The following is a 19,299-nucleotide window of genomic DNA, read 5'->3' as shown; positions in this document are numbered from 1 at the left end:
GGCCCGAGCCGAAGGTCTAAGCCCCAATGGAAACCAGTTTTAAATTGTTTGAACAAAGCCCTGGTAAAGAAATGTAATAAATAAATGAACACATTTTCTTACTTAGTCCCCTCCAAAACAAGAAGCTTGGACCGCCAAGAAAGCCAGCAGCAAGCCTAGCAAGGACCCCCCACCCAGCACGGCAGGCAAGAGCGAACCCTGGAATAGTCTCAAGGAGGTGGAGCCCACACCGCGGGAGGACCGCATCACGCAAGATTACGCCCAGGAGTTTCCCAGCGTGGAGGTGGAAAGCAGGAAGGTGGTGCGACGGGAGGGCGGGGCTAAGGGAAAGGAAGGAGGAGTCAGGAAGAGCATTGAGCAGGTCAAGCTGACTGAGGAAGAGGTCAGATCTAGGGGGCAAAATGTGCTTTATTGAGAGTTTTGACTGTTTGAAACATAGGACCAATGGTTTTACATTTTAATAACGTATGTTTTTCACTTTTTTTTTGTAGGAACAAGAAAATTCCGTTTCAACCGTAAAACTGTGCAAGAAAATCAATTTCCAGCTTCATCGTGTGTGTCATTAAGTGGATTTACACTCGAAAATTAGTGAACCATGTTTTCTGTCAAACATTTTGCCGTGGAACATAAATAAACAAATCTGCCTAAAGCTGAGCATTAACATTCAAAGTGTTTACCCAATTTTTTTAATTTCCAAAGTTTGTATCTCTTTGTGTCCACACACTATCGTTTTTTTTTCTAAAAATCTGACTTTTCATTCAAAAGGTGATTTCCAGTAATTCTATTTTGTTTTCTGGTGGAGCAGAAAATCAGTGGCCCTGGACCATGTAAATTTTGGAAAAGAAAAAATTGTTTTTTAAAAATTGTCTTGACATCTAGAGGAAATTTGTTTTATTGCACTGCCGATTTTGTTTGTAGGGAGCATCGTAAGACTCAAAGTGCTTAGACCATTCTGGTGGGAATATTGCTGGTTCTGATGGGGAATGTGCTGTCCAAACTAGCAACTTGGGGAGTTCCCAAAAGCGATTGTCATCAGTGCGAAAACCAGCTAAACAGTTTTATGTATTTTGTTAAGATGTAATGATGAAATTAATATGTAAATGCCGAGGAATGTGACCATTCCAATTTAAGTTGATGAGTTTGTTTAGCTCCCACTCTGCCTTTATTATGGTTTTTTTTTTCCACTATTTTTGGTGCTCATTTTTTTCATATATTCAAAATGCAGTTGTGTTTTTGAATTTTTTAGGTCAATTGAGTAATCAAACTAATGATAAATGTTTTCCATATTTGTGATTAGGAATTGGACAGTGAGGATGAATGGGACACGTTATGCGACACATCGAGCCCTGAGTCATGTGACCCAGACTCTGTGGCAGCCCTCCTGAAGGACGAGGCGTTTGTGTCAAAGGTCGCAGCCAGGCTGAAGGACACATCGGAGCAAGTCTTGGAAGGAATGTTAGAAGGAGCGTCGAGATTACGACTGGTGTACCGAGTGGTTTCTAATATACTGGAATTCAGGGGGTATGTTGGATCTAAGTAAGGTCGTTTAACCTTTGTTTAAATTTTTTCCAACTTAAAGGGCCTATGTAATGGAATTTTTTTTTAAAATGCAATCCTTGAAATGTACATATGTGTTCCATTTAACTTTATTAAAAAGTTAAGGTCGAACCCTGCAACTCTCTCCAAAAACACCTCTGAGCATGGCTATTTTTACATTTGCTTGGACTATGTTTTCTCAATTTGATTTCTGTAACAAACATTTTCCGTTTTGTAACAGAGATCTTGATCTGCTGTTGGCGTTCTGTTCTGCTGTCGACATTCCCCGAGGGCCGGTGAAGTTGATGAATCAGCTGAAAGACAAACCAAACGTGAAAAAGGTATTGCCTCAGTGTCTTAGTGGTTTAATACAATGGTAGTGTTTGTGAGATAAGCAATGAGACTAGGGTCAGACAGGGTGTATGAATGCAATTTGTTTCGTGCCAAGCATTAAGAGATTATTACTGATGTCTTGAAGACATTTTGACACCATTGTGTAAAACTACAATGTCGCATTCATACATAATGTTAGATTTTCTATCTAAAATACTGAAAAAGCTTTCATTTTCCATTGACTGTGTAGGAAGCGGCACTCAATCGCGCTCATTATCACGGACTGAAGCATGAAATATTAACGATCATAAATACAAAATTTGTCTATAATGCAGATATGTCTTACCACTCGGCCACCAAGCTTGCTAGGGTCGGCTGGCTGGTTCGATTCTGAAATACAATGTAGCAGCGGATACCGCAACATAATATTGAAATGCAGTGTCTGGAAATGATTTGCATGTTGATTGAAAGTTCACAGTTTATTGGTCTTCTCATGTTTTACTTTCAGCAACCTTGGTGTGTTCAGATCCTGATGGATCTGACTACTGCCATCACAGCTTTCATGGTGTCAGAGGTCGGCAGTACACTGACACTAGACAGGTAAGCCATGACTAGGGACTCTATTAAAACCCTAACAATCCCCATCCAGTCAAAATCCAACTCTGGGGTTTGTTGGAATCTGTTGGAGTGAGTACTGCACTAGTAAACTGATTATGCTTTACATGGGGTCAGGCATACCACCATAATCAGAGTCCAACAGTTTGGGTGTTGAGTTACCATATGGTGTTGGAATTTGCAGGATTGAGGAAGATTCCTAGTAAATCCCTCAAGGGGGTTAGGGTTAAGGCCCCCCAAAAAAAGTCTCCGGTTTCTGGTATGCGCGCGCGTCGCCGTAGCCATGTGCGCGGGCAAAATGAAAAAGTTTTTTTTTTCAATGAAAGATGATGTCTCAAAACTGCCAAACTCACTGGTTTGACTGGAATCCTGCAGCTGCTGCACAATTTTAACGTGTTTTTAGATTGGGTTATGGTCGAGAATAAGCTTTATGTGGCCTCTCCGGACTCCCATATATTTGCACTAAGTTTAGTCGGGCACCATTTGCAGTCATCAGCCGACATTTGAAGCAAAAAAAATCAGGTAAAAAAAAAAAAAAGCCGCGTCGCCGCACCACTTTTTGGGCAAGCTCCATACCAGAAACCGGAGACTTTTTTTTTTGGCCTAATGGTGCATCCATTGGAAGAAGGAAAAGACCCGGCCAGCTGGCTGTCAAATTTGAAAAGGGGGAGACACCTCAATTGATATTATCTCTCTTTCTGTTAATTTCACCAATCCGTACAGGAAAGGGGGATGAGTAGCATCAATTTAACAACAGTCTTCTGCACTCCTGTTCATGCATGGAGGCCATTTAGCCAACACCAACGCAGACATGAACTTGCACGAGTCAATAAAATTACCGGAAAAATTCAAATGTCTTTAGTCACACTCATGAGTTAAACTTGTTTTATTTATTATTGAAAATACATTTGATGATATGTATTCAAGCTGCATATCATTTATCATTTATATTCCTTGTATCATAAGAAATACCGCAATCTTGAATTTTGTGCCCACAAGTGTGTAAAGATTATTTGAATGATTTTTCTAAACAGAGCGAAGACCATCATGGAGGTAGCCTTGTCTTACGCCGATGTGTTGCCATGGTTACTACATGTGAAACAGGACGACACACTGCAACTAAGAGCTCAAACAATTGTTGTGAGTATCCCAGCCATTAAAACTATACATGGAGCTTGGTGTGCCAATTTTGTGTAAATACAAACAAATCTGTCATTGGTCCATCGATTGTGACATTTGGTTGGTTGAGAACCCTTCACGTGACATACTGCAAGAGTGCATGCATGACAACCTGATGGGCTCTGCGGAGTACATCACCTCATGTTCCCCAGGAACATCACCTTTCATTGTTCTCAAAGAATATTTAACATTGCTGCTTTGTACTACACAGCTCGAAAAGACCCTGCGCTCAAGATACTCAATGTGTCCGCGTGTCACCACCACGTGTCAAAGACCAAAGCATTGGATTGTTCAATTGAAGTACATAGGGGTGTCAAAATAGGAAAAAGTCCTTTCTTTATGAATTGACATTTTAATTATTATATTAGTAATTTTAAAGACTTTTCATAAGATAAATTTGCAACGTGTTAGCACTGTATACTCAGTGTATTGCCTCCTGAGTGAAACTTGAAAAAAAAAACGATCCCGCAAGTTCGGTGGTCGAGTGGTAAGACATCTGCACTAGAAAGCAGGAGGTCGTGTGTTCGAGTCCCACCCGAGTGATTTTTTCAAACTTTCACTCGGGAGGTAACACACTGAGTATACAGTGTTAATTCATCAGTGAAGGTCAAAACCTCACATTAATTTTAAAGACTCAAACAAGTTACAAAAAAAATCGCCTTGGTTTCCATTTGCATTAAGGCAGACAAATATTGTATACAAATCGGACGTATTCACCTTAATACATTTGTTACAAGTTTCATTCTTCCTACTGGTCAGTGCCACTTACATGTAGAACAATTCTTTTTGTCAATTCTCCCTTCGGGAATAACAACTAACAGCCTGAGGATTTAGGGTATTGTAATGTAATTTCAATCAAACAGTATGCATTGACCAATCAAATCAGGACGTTTAGTTGGGGCTCATGGCCAAATCTTTGTCAACCATGTGTTATCTTTCCTCAGTGTTTCATCTACCAATGCGAAGCAATGGATCGCAGCCCTGCGGAGTTCTCCACGGGATTCTACGCTAGTCTTGCCTCAGCCCATGCTGACATTGTCCCAGCGTTCCTGGCCTGCCTGATGGACGATCCCATTGTCATGAAGAAACTGCAAGGTAGAGTCAGTGGCAGTATTCCAAAAACAACTTCAATTTAAGGACCATTGATTGGTCGACTAGTGGTTGATTTGTGACGTAACTTATAATGTCTACATACTAACAACATCATCTGAGCATCTCTGTTAAAAACAATGGTCAACACAGATTTTTTTTCTCCTGGCTCCCTGTTGTGTAATTTGATATGCATTGTTATTGGTAACCAGCCATGTGACCTACCTTGGAAAGCTGGTCGTGATTAGTAAACTGAAACTAAATAGTCAACGTTTGTGGGTATGAGCACAGATAGTCAAACAAAGGTTACCATACAGATGTCACTTGATCTTGGTCACAGTTGAGCCAGTCGGCAAGGGACCAGTGGGTAGGGAACCAGTGGGGTTTGATGATAATTGAGTAGAGATAGGAGTATAAATGACAGTAGAACCCAGAAAAAGGTCAGTGGAACCAACAAGATTTAATAATTGGAATATGAAGTGGTGACAGGTGCAGGAATATAAAAAAAACATGAGAACAGTGAAAATGGCATGGGGGACCAGTGGAATTAGGTAGAATGAAACCCAAGAGGATGGATGTTGGAAAAGTAGAGAGGGGACCGGTAAATTTGGGTAGAATAAGACTCGCCAAATGAATACTGTATAGTGGTGGGACCAGTGAGCAGGGGACCAATGAGCTTTAAAGGTAGACTGATATGGGATGGAGATGGAAGTCCATGATATCTTTTTGTTTTCAAACTATGGAATCCTCTTGATCTATTCTCAGACTCACAGAGCTGCTGCATGCACTCACAAAAGCCACTTGGGGTAAAACAAAAATGCACAATGTAAAATTGATTTTAATATAAGTGTAAACAATTCTGGGGAAAAAAATCTGAGTCAAGATCAAGGCAGCAGTCAGTGAACAGATTCAGTTCACCACACATTCCTTCCTCATGTATTCTAACTATTATCACTATCTGACCTTTAACCATTTACTAGGTAGCCTACCTGATAGTCAGTTAGACGCAGTATCAGCCCGGTGGGAGGAGCTATGTGGCATGGCAGTGGGCGGCTTAGCTGAACTGGTATTCATACCAATGGGTGCTGACTCCTGTGTTCAGGGCAAACGACAGGTAAGTCTGTAATTAATACCTCGGTGAAGGGCAACATCCAATATTGAATTTACATGTACATCACCCGGGCCTAAATTCCATCTTATGAATAGTTTGGTTGCAGTACCCGCTGCTATATCAGATTCGAACCAGCAAGCTGTCCCCGGAAAGCTCGGTGGTTGAGTGGTAAGACGTCTGCACTAGCAAGCAGGAGGTCGTGGGTTCGAGTCCTACTCGAGTAGTTTGTGAGTGTTTTTCTAAAAAAAAATTTTAAACTAGGGAATTATTTTCCCCGTAATCCCTTTTTTAATGTGATTTTTACATTGTCATTTTAGATGGCGAAGTGTGTGGGAACTCAACTTTCTCTAACCAAACACAAGGAGTTAACACACAACTACCTGAGGTTCTTGACAAGTCCTGTCCTGTGCGAGAATGCATTAAAGGTATCCTAGTTTTCTCTTTGTTTTATTAGCAAATTATCGAGAATTACGACGGTTAACTTGAACATGTGTCTATCACAAAAAAGTCAAAGAACAAAAAAAAGTGTCTTGTTATACATGTTAAAAGTTGAGCTCTTAAGGTCTGTTCATACTTCATGCAAGAATTTGAAGTCATAAAACATTTGCTTTGAAATTTGCCAGATTTGAAATATGTTTAACTTTTGCAAATTTGCAGTGCGAAAACCTGCCGTGGTGTCATAAATTGGCGTTCACGTTCCCTTTGCGTTGAGTATCGACAGGCCTTTGGACAGAATGCTAGAAGTTGCCATTTCAATTGCTTCAGTCCAAAATTTTCTGGATTCCAACTTTGACATCTTGATTATCATTAACCCTAACCCCCTAGGGTGATTTACTAGGAACCTTCCTCATCCTTGCATATTCCAACACCATGTGGTCCATTGTAAACAGAGTTGGACTCGGTCTATATGTGGTATGCCTAATAACCCCATGTACAGCATAATCGGTTTACTGTTGCAGTACTCATCCTAACAGATCCCAACAAATCCTGGTGTTGGAGTTTGGCTGGATGGGGATTGTTAGGGTTAAGTCAGTCACTACAATCATGTAGAAGTTGTAAAACTGAAATACATTCATTCTGAGACTTCAGAAAGTCATAAAAATATTACTTGATATTGTTACTTTTATTGTGAATTACTTTTATTGTGGAACAGAACTAATCTCACTATCAAACACAGTTTTCAAGTCGATAACTGGTGATGTGTGCGCCTCCCTCTTTCTTGCAGACTGTGTACTTTTGTTGCCAAGTTTCCAAGGAGTTCTGTGAGTATCTCGCTCTGAATCAGGATTACATCTCTATCCTTCTCTGGATCCTTCAAGGAAAGGTATGAATCTGTTTGTATCATTCCATTTGCAAGTAGTTTGGTGTGGCATTGAGGAAGTCCTTAACCTTTTTTTTCATATTTGAGTCAAAGCTGGGCTATGGACTATTCGGCGAACAAAAGTAGAAGCCATTTTTGAAGTGGTACCACGTTCAGGTACATGCTGCACGCGTTCTTTAAGACGAGACGCGTGCCCATTTTGGTAACCCTATTGGTCGATGGAGCCTGGAGAGCGTGCATATTACCTGTGAGTGACTCGCGTGAGCCCTCAGAATTAGTCTATTGGGTTCACTTAGTGCACCATAGAGGTCGCTCTTTGTGACTGATTTTGATGGTATGTGTGAGCTGGTTCATCAATGATTTTGAGCAATTTTGTTGCTGCAAACGGAAAAAATTGCACCAAGAGCAAATGAATCTATGTACCTTTTCACAATTCAAACATTCAGCCTAGATTAGTAACTATGCATCACAATTGCAGGTTGAAATAGAAGACATGTACCAGAACACCGTCTACGAGATGACGCTGCAGACCCTTGCCACTATTATCACGCAGTTGGGGGACATACCTCAGTGGTAAGTATCATATGTACTCAATCACACCACCATCTGTAAGTTGGCATTACATATACCTCAACATTAACATCATACAGTTGAAGACATTGCAAGATGCACTGCATACATGTATACCTCAATGTTAACATCGTACAGTTGAAGACATCACCAAGTCTTGTTTTGTCTGTCACAGAACTTGTTCTCACATTAAGTCAGAGAGTTACATAACTTGAGGCTTGGGGCATGAACACAAAACCTCCAGTTTAATGCACACTATTCCTGACAAACATTTGAGTCACATTGAAAAAAATTTCAGAAAGACTCTTTCAGAGTGACTCAGACTTGTTATTGACTACTCAATTACAGGGTGTCTCATAAAAACCAAACCCTCAAACCCCCTCTTTTCACAGCTTTAAAAAAGTACCTCGCAAATATCGATATACATTTTATAGAGAGTTCATTAGCTTTTCAACACCAAAAAAATCTTTCCAATCAGGTAAATATTTATTGAGTTATGGCCAATTCAAAATAAGTTCAAATTTTTCAATCTGTCGAAGTTCTCAATTTTTAAAGTAAAGTTGTTTTTTAAAGTTAAGTGAAAAATGCCTGTTAGTATGAAAACATGGATATTTCCTGAAGTATAAAAACAAACATGAATGGCAACTAAAATCCTGCTTATTTCTTCTTTTTGTCGACCTATTTCACAGCATGGTCCAGAGCAGTGTCATATTTGCAGCAATTCTTCTGGATTCGCAGGTTGCCAGTCAAACGGTAAAGGCATTTTTCTTTCCAGATCGTCAATAAAATCAGTCAAATTTAGAAGTTGAGTTTTAATGTTATTTTTTGTAAAGCAGCAGTCATGTTAATGTTTCTAGCTTGTAAAGGTTTATACAGAAATTCAAATAGAAAAACTGCTACAGATGTTTATTAAACAATGATGAATGCTTATTAAAAAGGAAAAATAACTTAGAGTATTTTTGTGTTTCAGCTATTTAGTGAAACTTGGCACGGGAAAGAATTTGTCCTGCCAACAAAGACACCCCTTTTCTTTATCGTTTGGGTATCCGGGGTAGGATAAATGGGGCACGAGACATTTTCTGCAGCGTAACTAATGCGGAGGTGGGGTATTGCAGGGCAATACCCCACACTCCCCCCGCCCCCCCCCCCCCCCTATCCCGCAAGAAATTTTGGAAGGCAAAAATTAGCTTTAATGGTTATAATTCATTGAGTGCCCCCTCCAGAAAATAAGGCCCTAATGAAGTGTTTCCCCCCCCCCCCATCCCGGACCCATGCTACGCTACTGGATGATTTCAATGATTGCTATTTTTTCCCTGTTGTTCTGACAGACTGCTGCAGCGTTGCTGGTCAGTCAGTTGTTATACCATGGTGTGTCCATTGAGATGCCAACGGATGATTTATTAGCTGCCGTCCATTCAGCACTCACTGATCTCAGTCAGGTTAGTCATGGTTTGGTCATATAGAGGGCTCTATGGTGTATCCATTGAGATGCCAACAGATGATTTATTCGCTGCCGTCCATTCAGCGCTCACTGATCTCAGTCAGGTTAGTCATGGTTTGGTCATATAGAGGGCTCTATGGTGTATCCATTGAGATGCCAACGGATGATTTATTAGCTGCCGTCCATTCAGCACTCACTGATCTCAGTCAGGTTAGTCATGGTTTGGTCATATAGAGGGCTCTATGGTGTATCCATTGAGATGCCAACGGATGATTTATTAGCTGCCGTCCATTCAGCACTCACGGATCTCAGTCAGGTTAGTCTTAAAATCTGCAAAAGTGTCAAGCCGGTATTACTGAGTCATGCCAAGCTCAAAGGATTCAGAGCGAGGTTTGGTTTCTGGCAGGCAATTTTTATATATATTTTGATATTCCATTTACTAGAATCTGGAGTCATTGTGACTTCAGACCGTTGATCTTTCACTGACTTACATATGAAGTCAGTCCTAAATTTTTCAAATATCTAAAGTCAAATCTTTCAAAAAACTTTTTTTGGGTGTAACTGAGAAAAGGGTGTTACCTTAAAAAAAAAATGAAACTTTTCCAAGACAACTGACTGTTTTATATGAAAATGATAACAGCATAGATTTGCATTGTGAGATCTACCTCCTCAATCTTTGACTGGTTCCTGTCCACAGATCTGTGTACGATGCCCATTTGACTACGGGGTACTAGACGGTTTACTCCTCCTCCTATGCCAGTTCCTGAGTGTCGGTCCCAGCGCAGTAAGCCGACTGCTGATAGAGTCTGGTGTCTGGCAGAAGCTGTGGCATAGGTGGGTGTGTTACTTCCAAACCTGGTAGTATTTGTTGGAAAATTGGTAATTGGTGAATAGACCTAGCAATTTCATGAGAAAAATAGCTTTGCTCAAAGTGAAGATAGGACTGGTACCAAATACCCTGTGAAATTGCTCCACCTGAAATGGTATCAGTCAAGAGAAAACAATCATTGAAGGTGTGCCCATGGAAACACGTTTTACTTGTGCTAGCAACGGAATCCAGTTACCTGGTTACGGGAACCAAAAAATACTGTGCATATGTTTTCGCTTTTGTCTCAAGATGTATAGTATCCACTGAGCTAAAGCTTGAACAGGTTTGTTGTAATGCACTGTACTCAAGATTTCTAGCAATTTTGTTGCTTCCAAAAAGAAAATCCACAAAATGCAGATGATCATATATATATGTACCTTTATCTTCAAGCATACTTGTATCCTCGGTTCTGATTGGTCGATCCATGGCAACAACAGTGTGATATGAGGCTGTATTGCACATTCCATATCGCACCCTGCGTATTGCGCTATTCCAGGGAGCGAGCGACATTCCAGCTTCATGCGCTAAACCGTAAAGGTTCGTGTAAAGCGATGGTCTAAGTTTACTGTGCGTCAAGTTTGCTTGAAGATAAATTCGTTATCACGCTCGCACTCGTGGAACACTGAAAATGTAGTGCGTCTGTGTCCCACATACCACTCGGCCTTCGGCCTCGTGGTATGTGGGACACAGACGCACTACATTATTCCGTGTTCCACTCGCGCTCGCGGGATAACTTATATTAACCCTAACCGTGCCAGACGCAACACAGTGCAACAGGTGTAATAGTCTGTAGGACCTCGCTGCATTGAGCCATCAACACCGGTGCATAAACGGCCAGTTGTGAAACAATGAGAGCTCGTCCCATTGAACAATGTCACAGCTGTATGCTGCTGCAGTTGGTGATCAGCTTACAGCAGTGACATTGTCCAATGGGACTAGCTCTCATTGTTACACTTGCTACACTGAGCAGGCTTGTCATTTAGACAAGTGTTGCATGTTGCTGCATCATCGGCAGGGTTTCTAGCCAAAATACCCAGGAGGGTTAGGCTTAATATATTGGACAATATCGCAAACTGGGAGATTTGATTTTGTCGTGTGCTCCTTAGATTATTACAGACCCTAGGGGCCGTCCAGCCTGATGACTTTCCTATTGAGGACATAGAGGATGAGTTGGCTGATTGTGGGCCTATCACCTCCCAGCCACAATGGGGTCTCATCTCACCATCAGGTCTCACGGCTTCCTTGCAGATTGTCACCATCGTCTTCACACAGGTACAGGACAAGATCATCCAAGAAAGTCCTGCAATTTCAGTCAAGTCTTTGAATGGTCTGGGTTTTTGTTAAGATTCATTTTGCAAAGTCTTTCTCAGTTTTTGAAGTGCATCTTTTAAAGACGATTCCCTGTGATATTCTTAAGTTTTAACTCGCTGGAAAGAGAATTTGGGTTTTTGTTTTTTCAGTTCCTAAATTCCTATCAATATGAAAGTAGTTCACTTTTGAATGAGACACCAAACGAAGAAAACCACCAACATATTGTTGTTTAATTATTTCTTCACAAAATGTGAATTTTTAGCTGCCAGACAATAATCGGGTCTCGCAGGGCGGGTTCATTTGTGCGCAAAATGAAAGCCATTTTTCAGAGGGTTGTAGATGCCCAAAATCGGACTATTAAAAGTAAAAACAAAACATACAAATTTTCGTTAAAACAAAGCGTACAAATTGAAAACTCCATATATATTTTTAAGAGCGCGGGTATGCATCTTGAAATTTGTGACCCGTCTTGAAATTTTAGATCTATCCTGAAAAGCCCTGAAAATGTGGACATATCCTAGTTTAGATTTTACAGTTCCAATCGGAATGGCCTCCAAGAAATATGGACATTATGCTGTTTATTTTTATAGAGTGCAAAGAATTTTTTTTATCAAATTGTCATACTTTATGTTGTACATCTTAAGAAAGTTGTGATTCAATTTTTTTTTTCCTGACGTCATTAGGAGCCCTACCAGTGTGTTCCCCTGCTCTGTAATTCTGACGGTGTTGTCATGCTAAGTCTGACCACTCTACTCTCAAGGGACTTCCTAGCATTCCTTGCTGCAAGGTCAGTAGTTTTGGACATTTAATTTTACTTTTAAATCAAAATTCATCAGACCATTTACCCATTTCTATTGGTCGAGAGCCCGTCACGTGGGTGGTTTTAAACGGTTGATAAAACACCTACTGGTTTTAAACACGTTTTCCAGTGTCATGAAATTTTGACTCCTATGAAATCTGCTCCTACCTTTTGCCCTTTTATTGGTTGAACCCTCAAACGTGACCTGTCACTCTCCTAAGTATCTTCACATAGGCATGCACAATACTATGAGTCCGTATTTCATAGATTCCTAAATTCACACCATACCATAAACATAGCTACAGGGCTGTTTCACAAAACATGAAGTAAAGTTGTTGAACAAAATCGTTGGAAATTTATAATTTTTGACTTGCATTTCGGCTCAGGTCATCATCAGCGTTCAGGCCCCAAGCCGATTTTCAACGTACTTGTTTAAAAACCACCAAAGCACATATTTATTCTCTTGTTAACTGCACCCAGAATTATAGCAGCCAATCTGGAACCCAATTTTATGTTTATTGAATTTAATAAAGGGACAAATTGATGCAAGAGCCGCATCCACATGACTCGGCTGAGGCTTGATTGCATATTCACATATGCATAGCCGTAGCCCAAAAAATTGAGACTCCTCCAAAGTTGTTTTCAACTTCTGTCATAAAACTGTCGCGATATCATACTCTGATGTTTGTATTTCAGTAACGGCAGTGAGCAGGACCTATCTTCCATGGTCGTAGACATCATTCTCAACGTTTCTCAGCTTCTGTGTTTTCCCTTTGCGTTGGACACTCACGACATGTTGATGGAAGCTATTCTGTCCAGCTTACAACAGAGCCACGTCTTGACGAGACTTATCAACGCTTGCATGCTGTACCTCAAACCTGAGGATATGGAGGTACCACTAGGTGAGTATTGCATAAATATGTGTTCATAAATACCTTAGACAGTGTGTTATTGATTTAGAACCCATCACTTTGGTGGTTTTAAGCAGCCCTTTAAACACCGCTCAGTGTGTAAACGGTAGTACGTGGAATAGATCATTTGTCATTTGTGCATTTTTTTTTTTCGTTTGAAGCAACAATAGTGCTCAAAATCTAAAAAAGGGTGCTAAACAACTAACCTTATGAAGTTTCAGCTCAATGAATGCTGTATATTCCGAGAAAACAATTTGGATTTCAGTTCAAAGTTGCCAAGCCATGTTTTGAATTGCCCTCCAAATCAGCATCCGGGACACGTTCTCATTCAGCCGATTGCAGTTACGCAATGTCACACACAGAACCAACGAATTATAGCAACCTCGCACGCGTGTCAATGCTTGGTGCACTCATTCACGGCTTTGCCTAATTAAAAACGAACTACCAACGGAAATTTACAAAGATGCATCTTGAGACGCATCTTTGGAGATGACCTTCTGTTATTGTTTTCTTGAAAATGACAGCATGCCAGAAAGAACAATTTCACAGGGAGTTTATTGCCATTACTAAACCAAGTATGCTTTTCAACAATAATTTTGTCAGTTACTTTTCGGATAGCTGCAAATGATATACTCTACCTTTAAAACTGGCCGTGAGACCCATGCTCCGTGCCACATGTGCAAAGTCAGACACACACAGCACCAACTACAAACAGGGGTGTGAAATCTCCGCTATTTAGCGGATTTCCGCTTTTTTGTTCAGTGTGCCACATTTTGTTTTCCGCTTTTTTTCTTCCGATGGTCCAGATTTCCCCCCGCTTTTTCCCCCCGCTTTTTCCCCCGCGCGTAAGCATTGATTTTATTTCCGTTTATTTTATTTTCCGCCGCCGCCGTACGCACACGATCCGCTCTCTACAACGTACACGTAGCTCTGGGATGCGTGCAATCGCAAGCGAATATTCAATGTACATGTACATACGGTTACGTACATGTACAATGTACATATGTACGTACGTGTGTACAGTACTATACGATGCCATGTGCATGCATTTTTCAGCTCGAAGCCGCGTGTGTACAATGTATTGTACACAACATGTAAACAGCATCCGGGGAACCAACAGTCATTGCGCTGTGATTGGCTGCAGATAAATATGAATATTCACACATGCGCCATGAAGCGCGTTGGGACTCTTTGCGGCCGTTCCTGTGTCTATGCATGTAGTGACACGCGATGATCTCCACAATAACTTGCTGTAAACATCGTCTTGTTACAAATATAAAGCCTTGAAATAAGACTAGTATATTGTCGCCGTGCCGCGCCAGTAGACATGGTAGAGGGCATCATGCGGGGCAAAGTTCATGTGTGCATTTCATTGCATGCACGCATCCTGCTGCATGTATTCCGCTGAATGCTGATACGTACGTTAGGGTGTCGTTTCAAATGTTTCGAATGTATTTTGACATTATTAATTCTGCAAGATGTCAGTGCAACACAAATGTGTTAATAACTGTTATTATCCAAAGAGGTTCGGAGTTTGATACGGACATTGACAAGACCGATCCTCGGGTTACGAATCCGTGGAAATGGATTTGGATGGAACACATGGTTAATGGGCAGAAATTAGGCGACTCGATCAGAAGCCGGGACACGCGATGACGATGTGTATCATCTGCAGTATGGAGTTAAAATATGGAAAACGTGGTCGAATTTCCCAGTTTTCATATACAAGTTGGCCATTTAGGCAGTTTCAAGCCAATATGAAGGAAAAGTTGAATTAAAAACATGCATAAATTGCAAAACATTTTTGACCAATAGTTGGCCCAGGCATGCCAGGAGGCTTTAAAATGCACCACATGCACAGAGCATCTACATTTCAAAATTTTTCCGCGGGCCCTTGGGCGGGCCCCGGACCCCACACCGTAAGGGCTTTGCGCTACGCGCTCGCAGGTTCGGTTATTTACAGGTTCAGCTATTTTCAGCTATTTTTTTTCCCCTCCAATCACACCCCTGTACAAAGTGCAGTTAGAATTGGGATGTTTAAAACCAATTAGGGGCTGGTCACTGATAAGAAGTAATTTGAATGTCGATAAACTATTTTGATGCGTTTTTGCATATTTGTATCTATTTTTTGGAAAGTCGACTTTAGGCCATTGAAAAATCTACAAAAGGGTTCTGTTCAAAATTTTGAAATTTTGATGTCTTTGACGAACCTTCCGGGAACCAACTTTTTATTGTCAGGCTTGTTGTCAAGATTTGTGCTGAGTCATGATGCCTTTGTCACTGAGTTTGCAGAAGCAGTCACTCAATTAAAGGTGAGTTGCACACCGTATTTCCCAGTTTTGTCACCCTCCTTATCCATGTGGACTGTTCCTGAACTCCAAAATGACCCACATGTAGATTGTTTCACGTCATCCTAATCTCTACAGGTTAATCCCTTCCTGACTCCCTACTATTCCCCGGACAGTCCTCACGTCCAGGGAATTACAAGCCATTCCTTTAATCATCTTAATCCCTACAGGCTGATCCCTTCTTCATCTCCCTACTATCCACTGACATTCCTCCTCAAATCATGGGATTAGCGTGACTTTTTTAATCCTCTTAATCCCAAAAGCTAATCCCTTCCTGAACTCCCTAACTATTCCCTGACAGTACTCCTCAGGTTGTGGGAATACCAGTCACTTTGTTAATCTCTTAATCCCAACAAGCTGATCCCTTTCTCAACTTCTTGCTATCCCAACAACAAGATGTGGGATTACCAGTCTTAATCCTCTTAATCCCCATAGGCTGATCCCTTCCTGAAACCCCTTTTATCCCCTGAGAGTCCTCTTCAAGTCTTAGGATTTCTTAACTCCCTACTATCCCCTGACAGTCCTCCTCAAGTTGTAAGATTACCAGTCTTAATCCTCTTTGTCTTAATCCTCTTTATCCTGACAGGCTGATACCTTCCTCAAATCCCTACTATCCCTTGACAGTCCTCCTCAAGTCCAAGGTGATCTCCTTAGCATCTGCAGTCATCTTGCCAGGAGTTCAGCCGTGCATCTGATGATGCTGAAACAGGTTCTGCAGGGGCAAAAAGGTTAGATGTGTAAGGCATGAGACAATGAGACAGAGAAGATAAGGCCAAAAAAAAAATAGTCGGTCTCTGGTCAAACCGAAGTTCCGGAATTGATGCGGCGACGCGGTTTTTTTTTTTTTTTTTTTTGTGGCTTTTTTTTTTTTTCAAGCTTGTATTGTACAGACAAGGTGGGTACTATTTTGCTTTTTTGTGTCCTCATTATACATTGGTGTCCTCCATAATTTGCCTTGGTGCCCTTTACCATTTGCCTTGGTGCAATTTCCCCATTCCTTGGTGCTCCTTGGTACAAAAATTTGAGGAGGCGCGGCAATAGAGGGCGCTGTTGTAGCTTCCGCGTTAATTTGAAGGGAAAAAAAAGGTTGACGCGCATGATTAAAATCGACGCGCGCGCTGACCAGAGACCGAGTATTTTTTTTTTTTTTGCCTAATGTTGATTCCTTGAACCATGCCGAGGTGATGACTTAGAGAATTCACATTTACAAAACAGAAACTGTGCAGATTTCTAAACATTGAGCTTTCATGAAGACTGTTTTCTGCTTGAAGTTTAGACAAAGTCACAAAAATAATTTATGCATTTAATAGCAGTCGAATTAGCACCAGTTGAAAATTATTTATTTTATCGCTATAGTCTCTAAGTTTCAGCCAATTTGTTTTTTTTTAATTGCTTTGTTTGTTTATAAGGCAAGTCAGTTTTTAATAATATTCAAATTTGTAAATGAGAGGATTCCTACAATGTAAATTGCTTTGGCCGTCTTCCTCACCACCACCCTTTTGTTTTATCCACACTTATTTTTTTTGGGGGGGGTACGTTTCTCGTAATTATTTTAGGCGAGCCCTTTCAGTTCATACTTGGAAGATTTACCTGATGTGTTTACGTTTTGAATGTGTATTTCTGTTTAATGTCCATTGTTGGTGTTTTTTGTATTAATAAGATAAATTGTTGCGGTAGCACCATGTGGCAAAATCTCTTTTGTGAGAATGTGTGGTTCTGAAAAGAACCGTTTTTTATGTATACTGGGCCCATGGGAGACCAGTGGATTCCATTGAATGGGACTCCCAGTTAAAATTCAACATAAATAAATGAATAAATACCCTTGTCCAGCCAGAGTTCATACCGATGATTTTTTTTGTCTGATTGTTGCTAAATGTTCCCCTTCTTGACTTGGCTTGTAGGTGACTACGCATGCCTGCAGCAGCTACTCAGCAGCAAAGATGCAACGGTCCAGGCCCGCTCCTGTGGCATGCTGGGTAATCTCATGAGACATTCCAACGGGTTCTACGCAGTCCTCAAGAAAAGAGAGGACCTAGTGACGTCACTGCTGGGGTGCCTGACTAACCAAGAGACGGATGTCAAAAAGGTGAAGAAGTTCATTTCTGTCATGTTTGTGAGATTGTTTTGAAAATCCTGGTCTTGAAAATTCAAGGAATCATTTGATTTTTTGAAATTCCGGATTTTGTTTAAGTGTTAAAGGCATATAGGATCATTTGCATTTATTCCAAAAGTAAATTTCAAAATTATAATCAAAAAGCTTACTTGGATTAAGGATCTCTGATACTAAACACCCCGTAATATTATTCCATCTGGCTTGCTCAAGTTGCTGTCATTTAGAAGAAATCAAGAAAAGTAGTTGATTTCCAACAACTTGTCAGTTGACTGATTTTTGGAAAAATAGAGTGCAACGGACGAATCATGTTTCGTGATGAAAACGTTGTGCATGGTTTTTCACTGATTTCTTGAAGAGTGTAATATCCACTGAGCTGAAAGTTTAACAGGTTTTGGTTTTAAACATCTTTGAATTTTGAGTGTTTTTATTACTGGAAATGAGCAAAATGCATGAAAAGCTAATGATCCTACATGCCATCATATTCAAAACGTCAATACCAGTTCTTTTTAGAGCCACACCTAACTCATAAAGAGGATTTTTGATTTCACAGTGCAGAAGCTTTGATCTTACTTGATAGTGCGGTTAATTTTACCATTCCGAGCCATAGCTTTTAATAACTCTCATTTGCTCACAAGTCATGAGTCAGTTAGTGTGAATTCCCAGTTAATACTTAGTGTGAATCAAATCCAAGTTCTGACTCATTTGAGTTTGACAATGGAACGATCCATTTGTAGGCCCCGCCCACTGTACACATGTGCAACCATACTTGCCTCTCCATTGCCACACTCAGCATTCGTAGCCTAAGGAATCAACGCACATGGACAATTTTTTTAGCATTGACCAAAAGGGCATATCAAATAGATCTCATAAATTTCAGAAGAGTAGAAAGTGCCATGAGGTCTCCAATGGACCCTTCATATCAATCAAACAGTGCACATGGACCAATTACATGACAACATTTAGTTCAGTGACTTCAGTAGCTCGGTCAAACATGGTCATCGCACTAAGAGCAATGAATATAAAAAAAGTTGGGCGGGGCTAATGGCCGGGTCCCAGGGACAATAGACTTATCTGTTAGGATAGGCCCCGCCCACTGCACACGTGGGCAGCAACACGTGCGCCTCTCTAATACCACACTGCATGTTCCAGCTCCAGGGGTTGTACGCGCTTGCACACATGGTGGACTTTTTGCTGACGCATGTCGGTCATTAATCACCACTTATTGGATCTATGTCATGGAGCTGCTAAGCACTGAAATCTGCTTAGCATGGAAAATATTGGCTTAGCAAACACCAGTTACCAGCCAAAATGCCATGCCATATTGATATGGCTGGTTCCAAGCTTACTTTTCGCATAGTACATAAATAATTTCCTAAGCAATATTTTTTGCAAAGCGTAAATTTGTCAATGTTTCTTGTGTTTGGCAGGCTGCCAGCTATGCTGTAGGCAACGCTGCATATCACAGTGCTGAGTTGTACACCTTGCTTGCCGATGGTATCCCGTCCCTCGTTCAGCTTCTCATGGACCCACAGGGACGAACAAGATGTAATGCTGCCGGTAAGACATCAATTCCTGTTTTAATAGGTCCCAAATTCTCAAATGTCACGGTTGTTTCCTTTTTTAATGTTTGCTGTTGGAATATTACTGACTGCTAATGGTCATGTTTGGCAATATGTCATGTGACCAAATGTTTGGAGGTTGTTTTAAAGATATAGTCCATCATTTGTAATTTGTGCATTTTGTTCGTTTGAAGC

At 40.8% G+C, this 19,299-nt stretch overlaps 1 protein-coding gene across 3 annotated transcripts in view; it reads left to right on the top strand.

Annotated features, from left to right (window-relative positions):
- Nucleotides 1-19,299, top strand: part of LOC119730229 (serine/threonine-protein kinase 36-like) — a 40,033-nt gene that overhangs the window by 17,054 nt on the left and 3,680 nt on the right. For 2 of the 3 annotated variants that reach the window (XM_038203032.1, XM_038203033.1), the window contains exons 10-29: nt 107-382; nt 1,298-1,521; nt 1,778-1,877; nt 2,378-2,469; nt 3,519-3,624; nt 4,608-4,758; nt 5,733-5,866; nt 6,181-6,288; nt 7,089-7,187; nt 7,663-7,757; nt 8,444-8,507; nt 9,083-9,193; nt 9,893-10,029; nt 11,170-11,335; nt 12,058-12,161; nt 12,870-13,075; nt 15,323-15,396; nt 16,019-16,160; nt 17,334-17,518; nt 18,973-19,102. In XM_038203032.1, the coding sequence (XP_038058960.1) occupies nt 107-382; nt 1,298-1,521; nt 1,778-1,877; nt 2,378-2,469; nt 3,519-3,624; nt 4,608-4,758; nt 5,733-5,866; nt 6,181-6,288; nt 7,089-7,187; nt 7,663-7,757; nt 8,444-8,507; nt 9,083-9,193; nt 9,893-10,029; nt 11,170-11,335; nt 12,058-12,161; nt 12,870-13,075; nt 15,323-15,396; nt 16,019-16,160; nt 17,334-17,518; nt 18,973-19,102 (2,704 nt within the window). Of the gene's footprint in view, nt 1-106; nt 383-1,297; nt 1,522-1,777; nt 1,878-2,377; nt 2,470-3,518; nt 3,625-4,607; nt 4,759-5,732; nt 5,867-6,180; nt 6,289-7,088; nt 7,188-7,662; nt 7,758-8,443; nt 8,508-9,082; nt 9,194-9,348; nt 9,406-9,892; nt 10,030-11,169; nt 11,336-12,057; nt 12,162-12,869; nt 13,076-15,322; nt 15,397-16,018; nt 16,161-17,333; nt 17,519-18,972; nt 19,103-19,299 lie in introns of all 3 variants that reach the window. The other variant, XM_038203034.1, reaches the window with a different exon arrangement.

The sequence above is a fragment of the Patiria miniata genome, unplaced genomic scaffold (assembly GCF_015706575.1).
Source record: "Patiria miniata isolate m_02_andy unplaced genomic scaffold, ASM1570657v1 HiC_scaffold_22, whole genome shotgun sequence".
In the NCBI taxonomy this organism is placed as follows: Eukaryota; Metazoa; Echinodermata; class Asteroidea; order Valvatida; family Asterinidae; genus Patiria; species Patiria miniata.
Note: the sequence above shows the minus strand (reverse complement) of the source record. Positions and strands in the feature narration are given on the sequence as shown.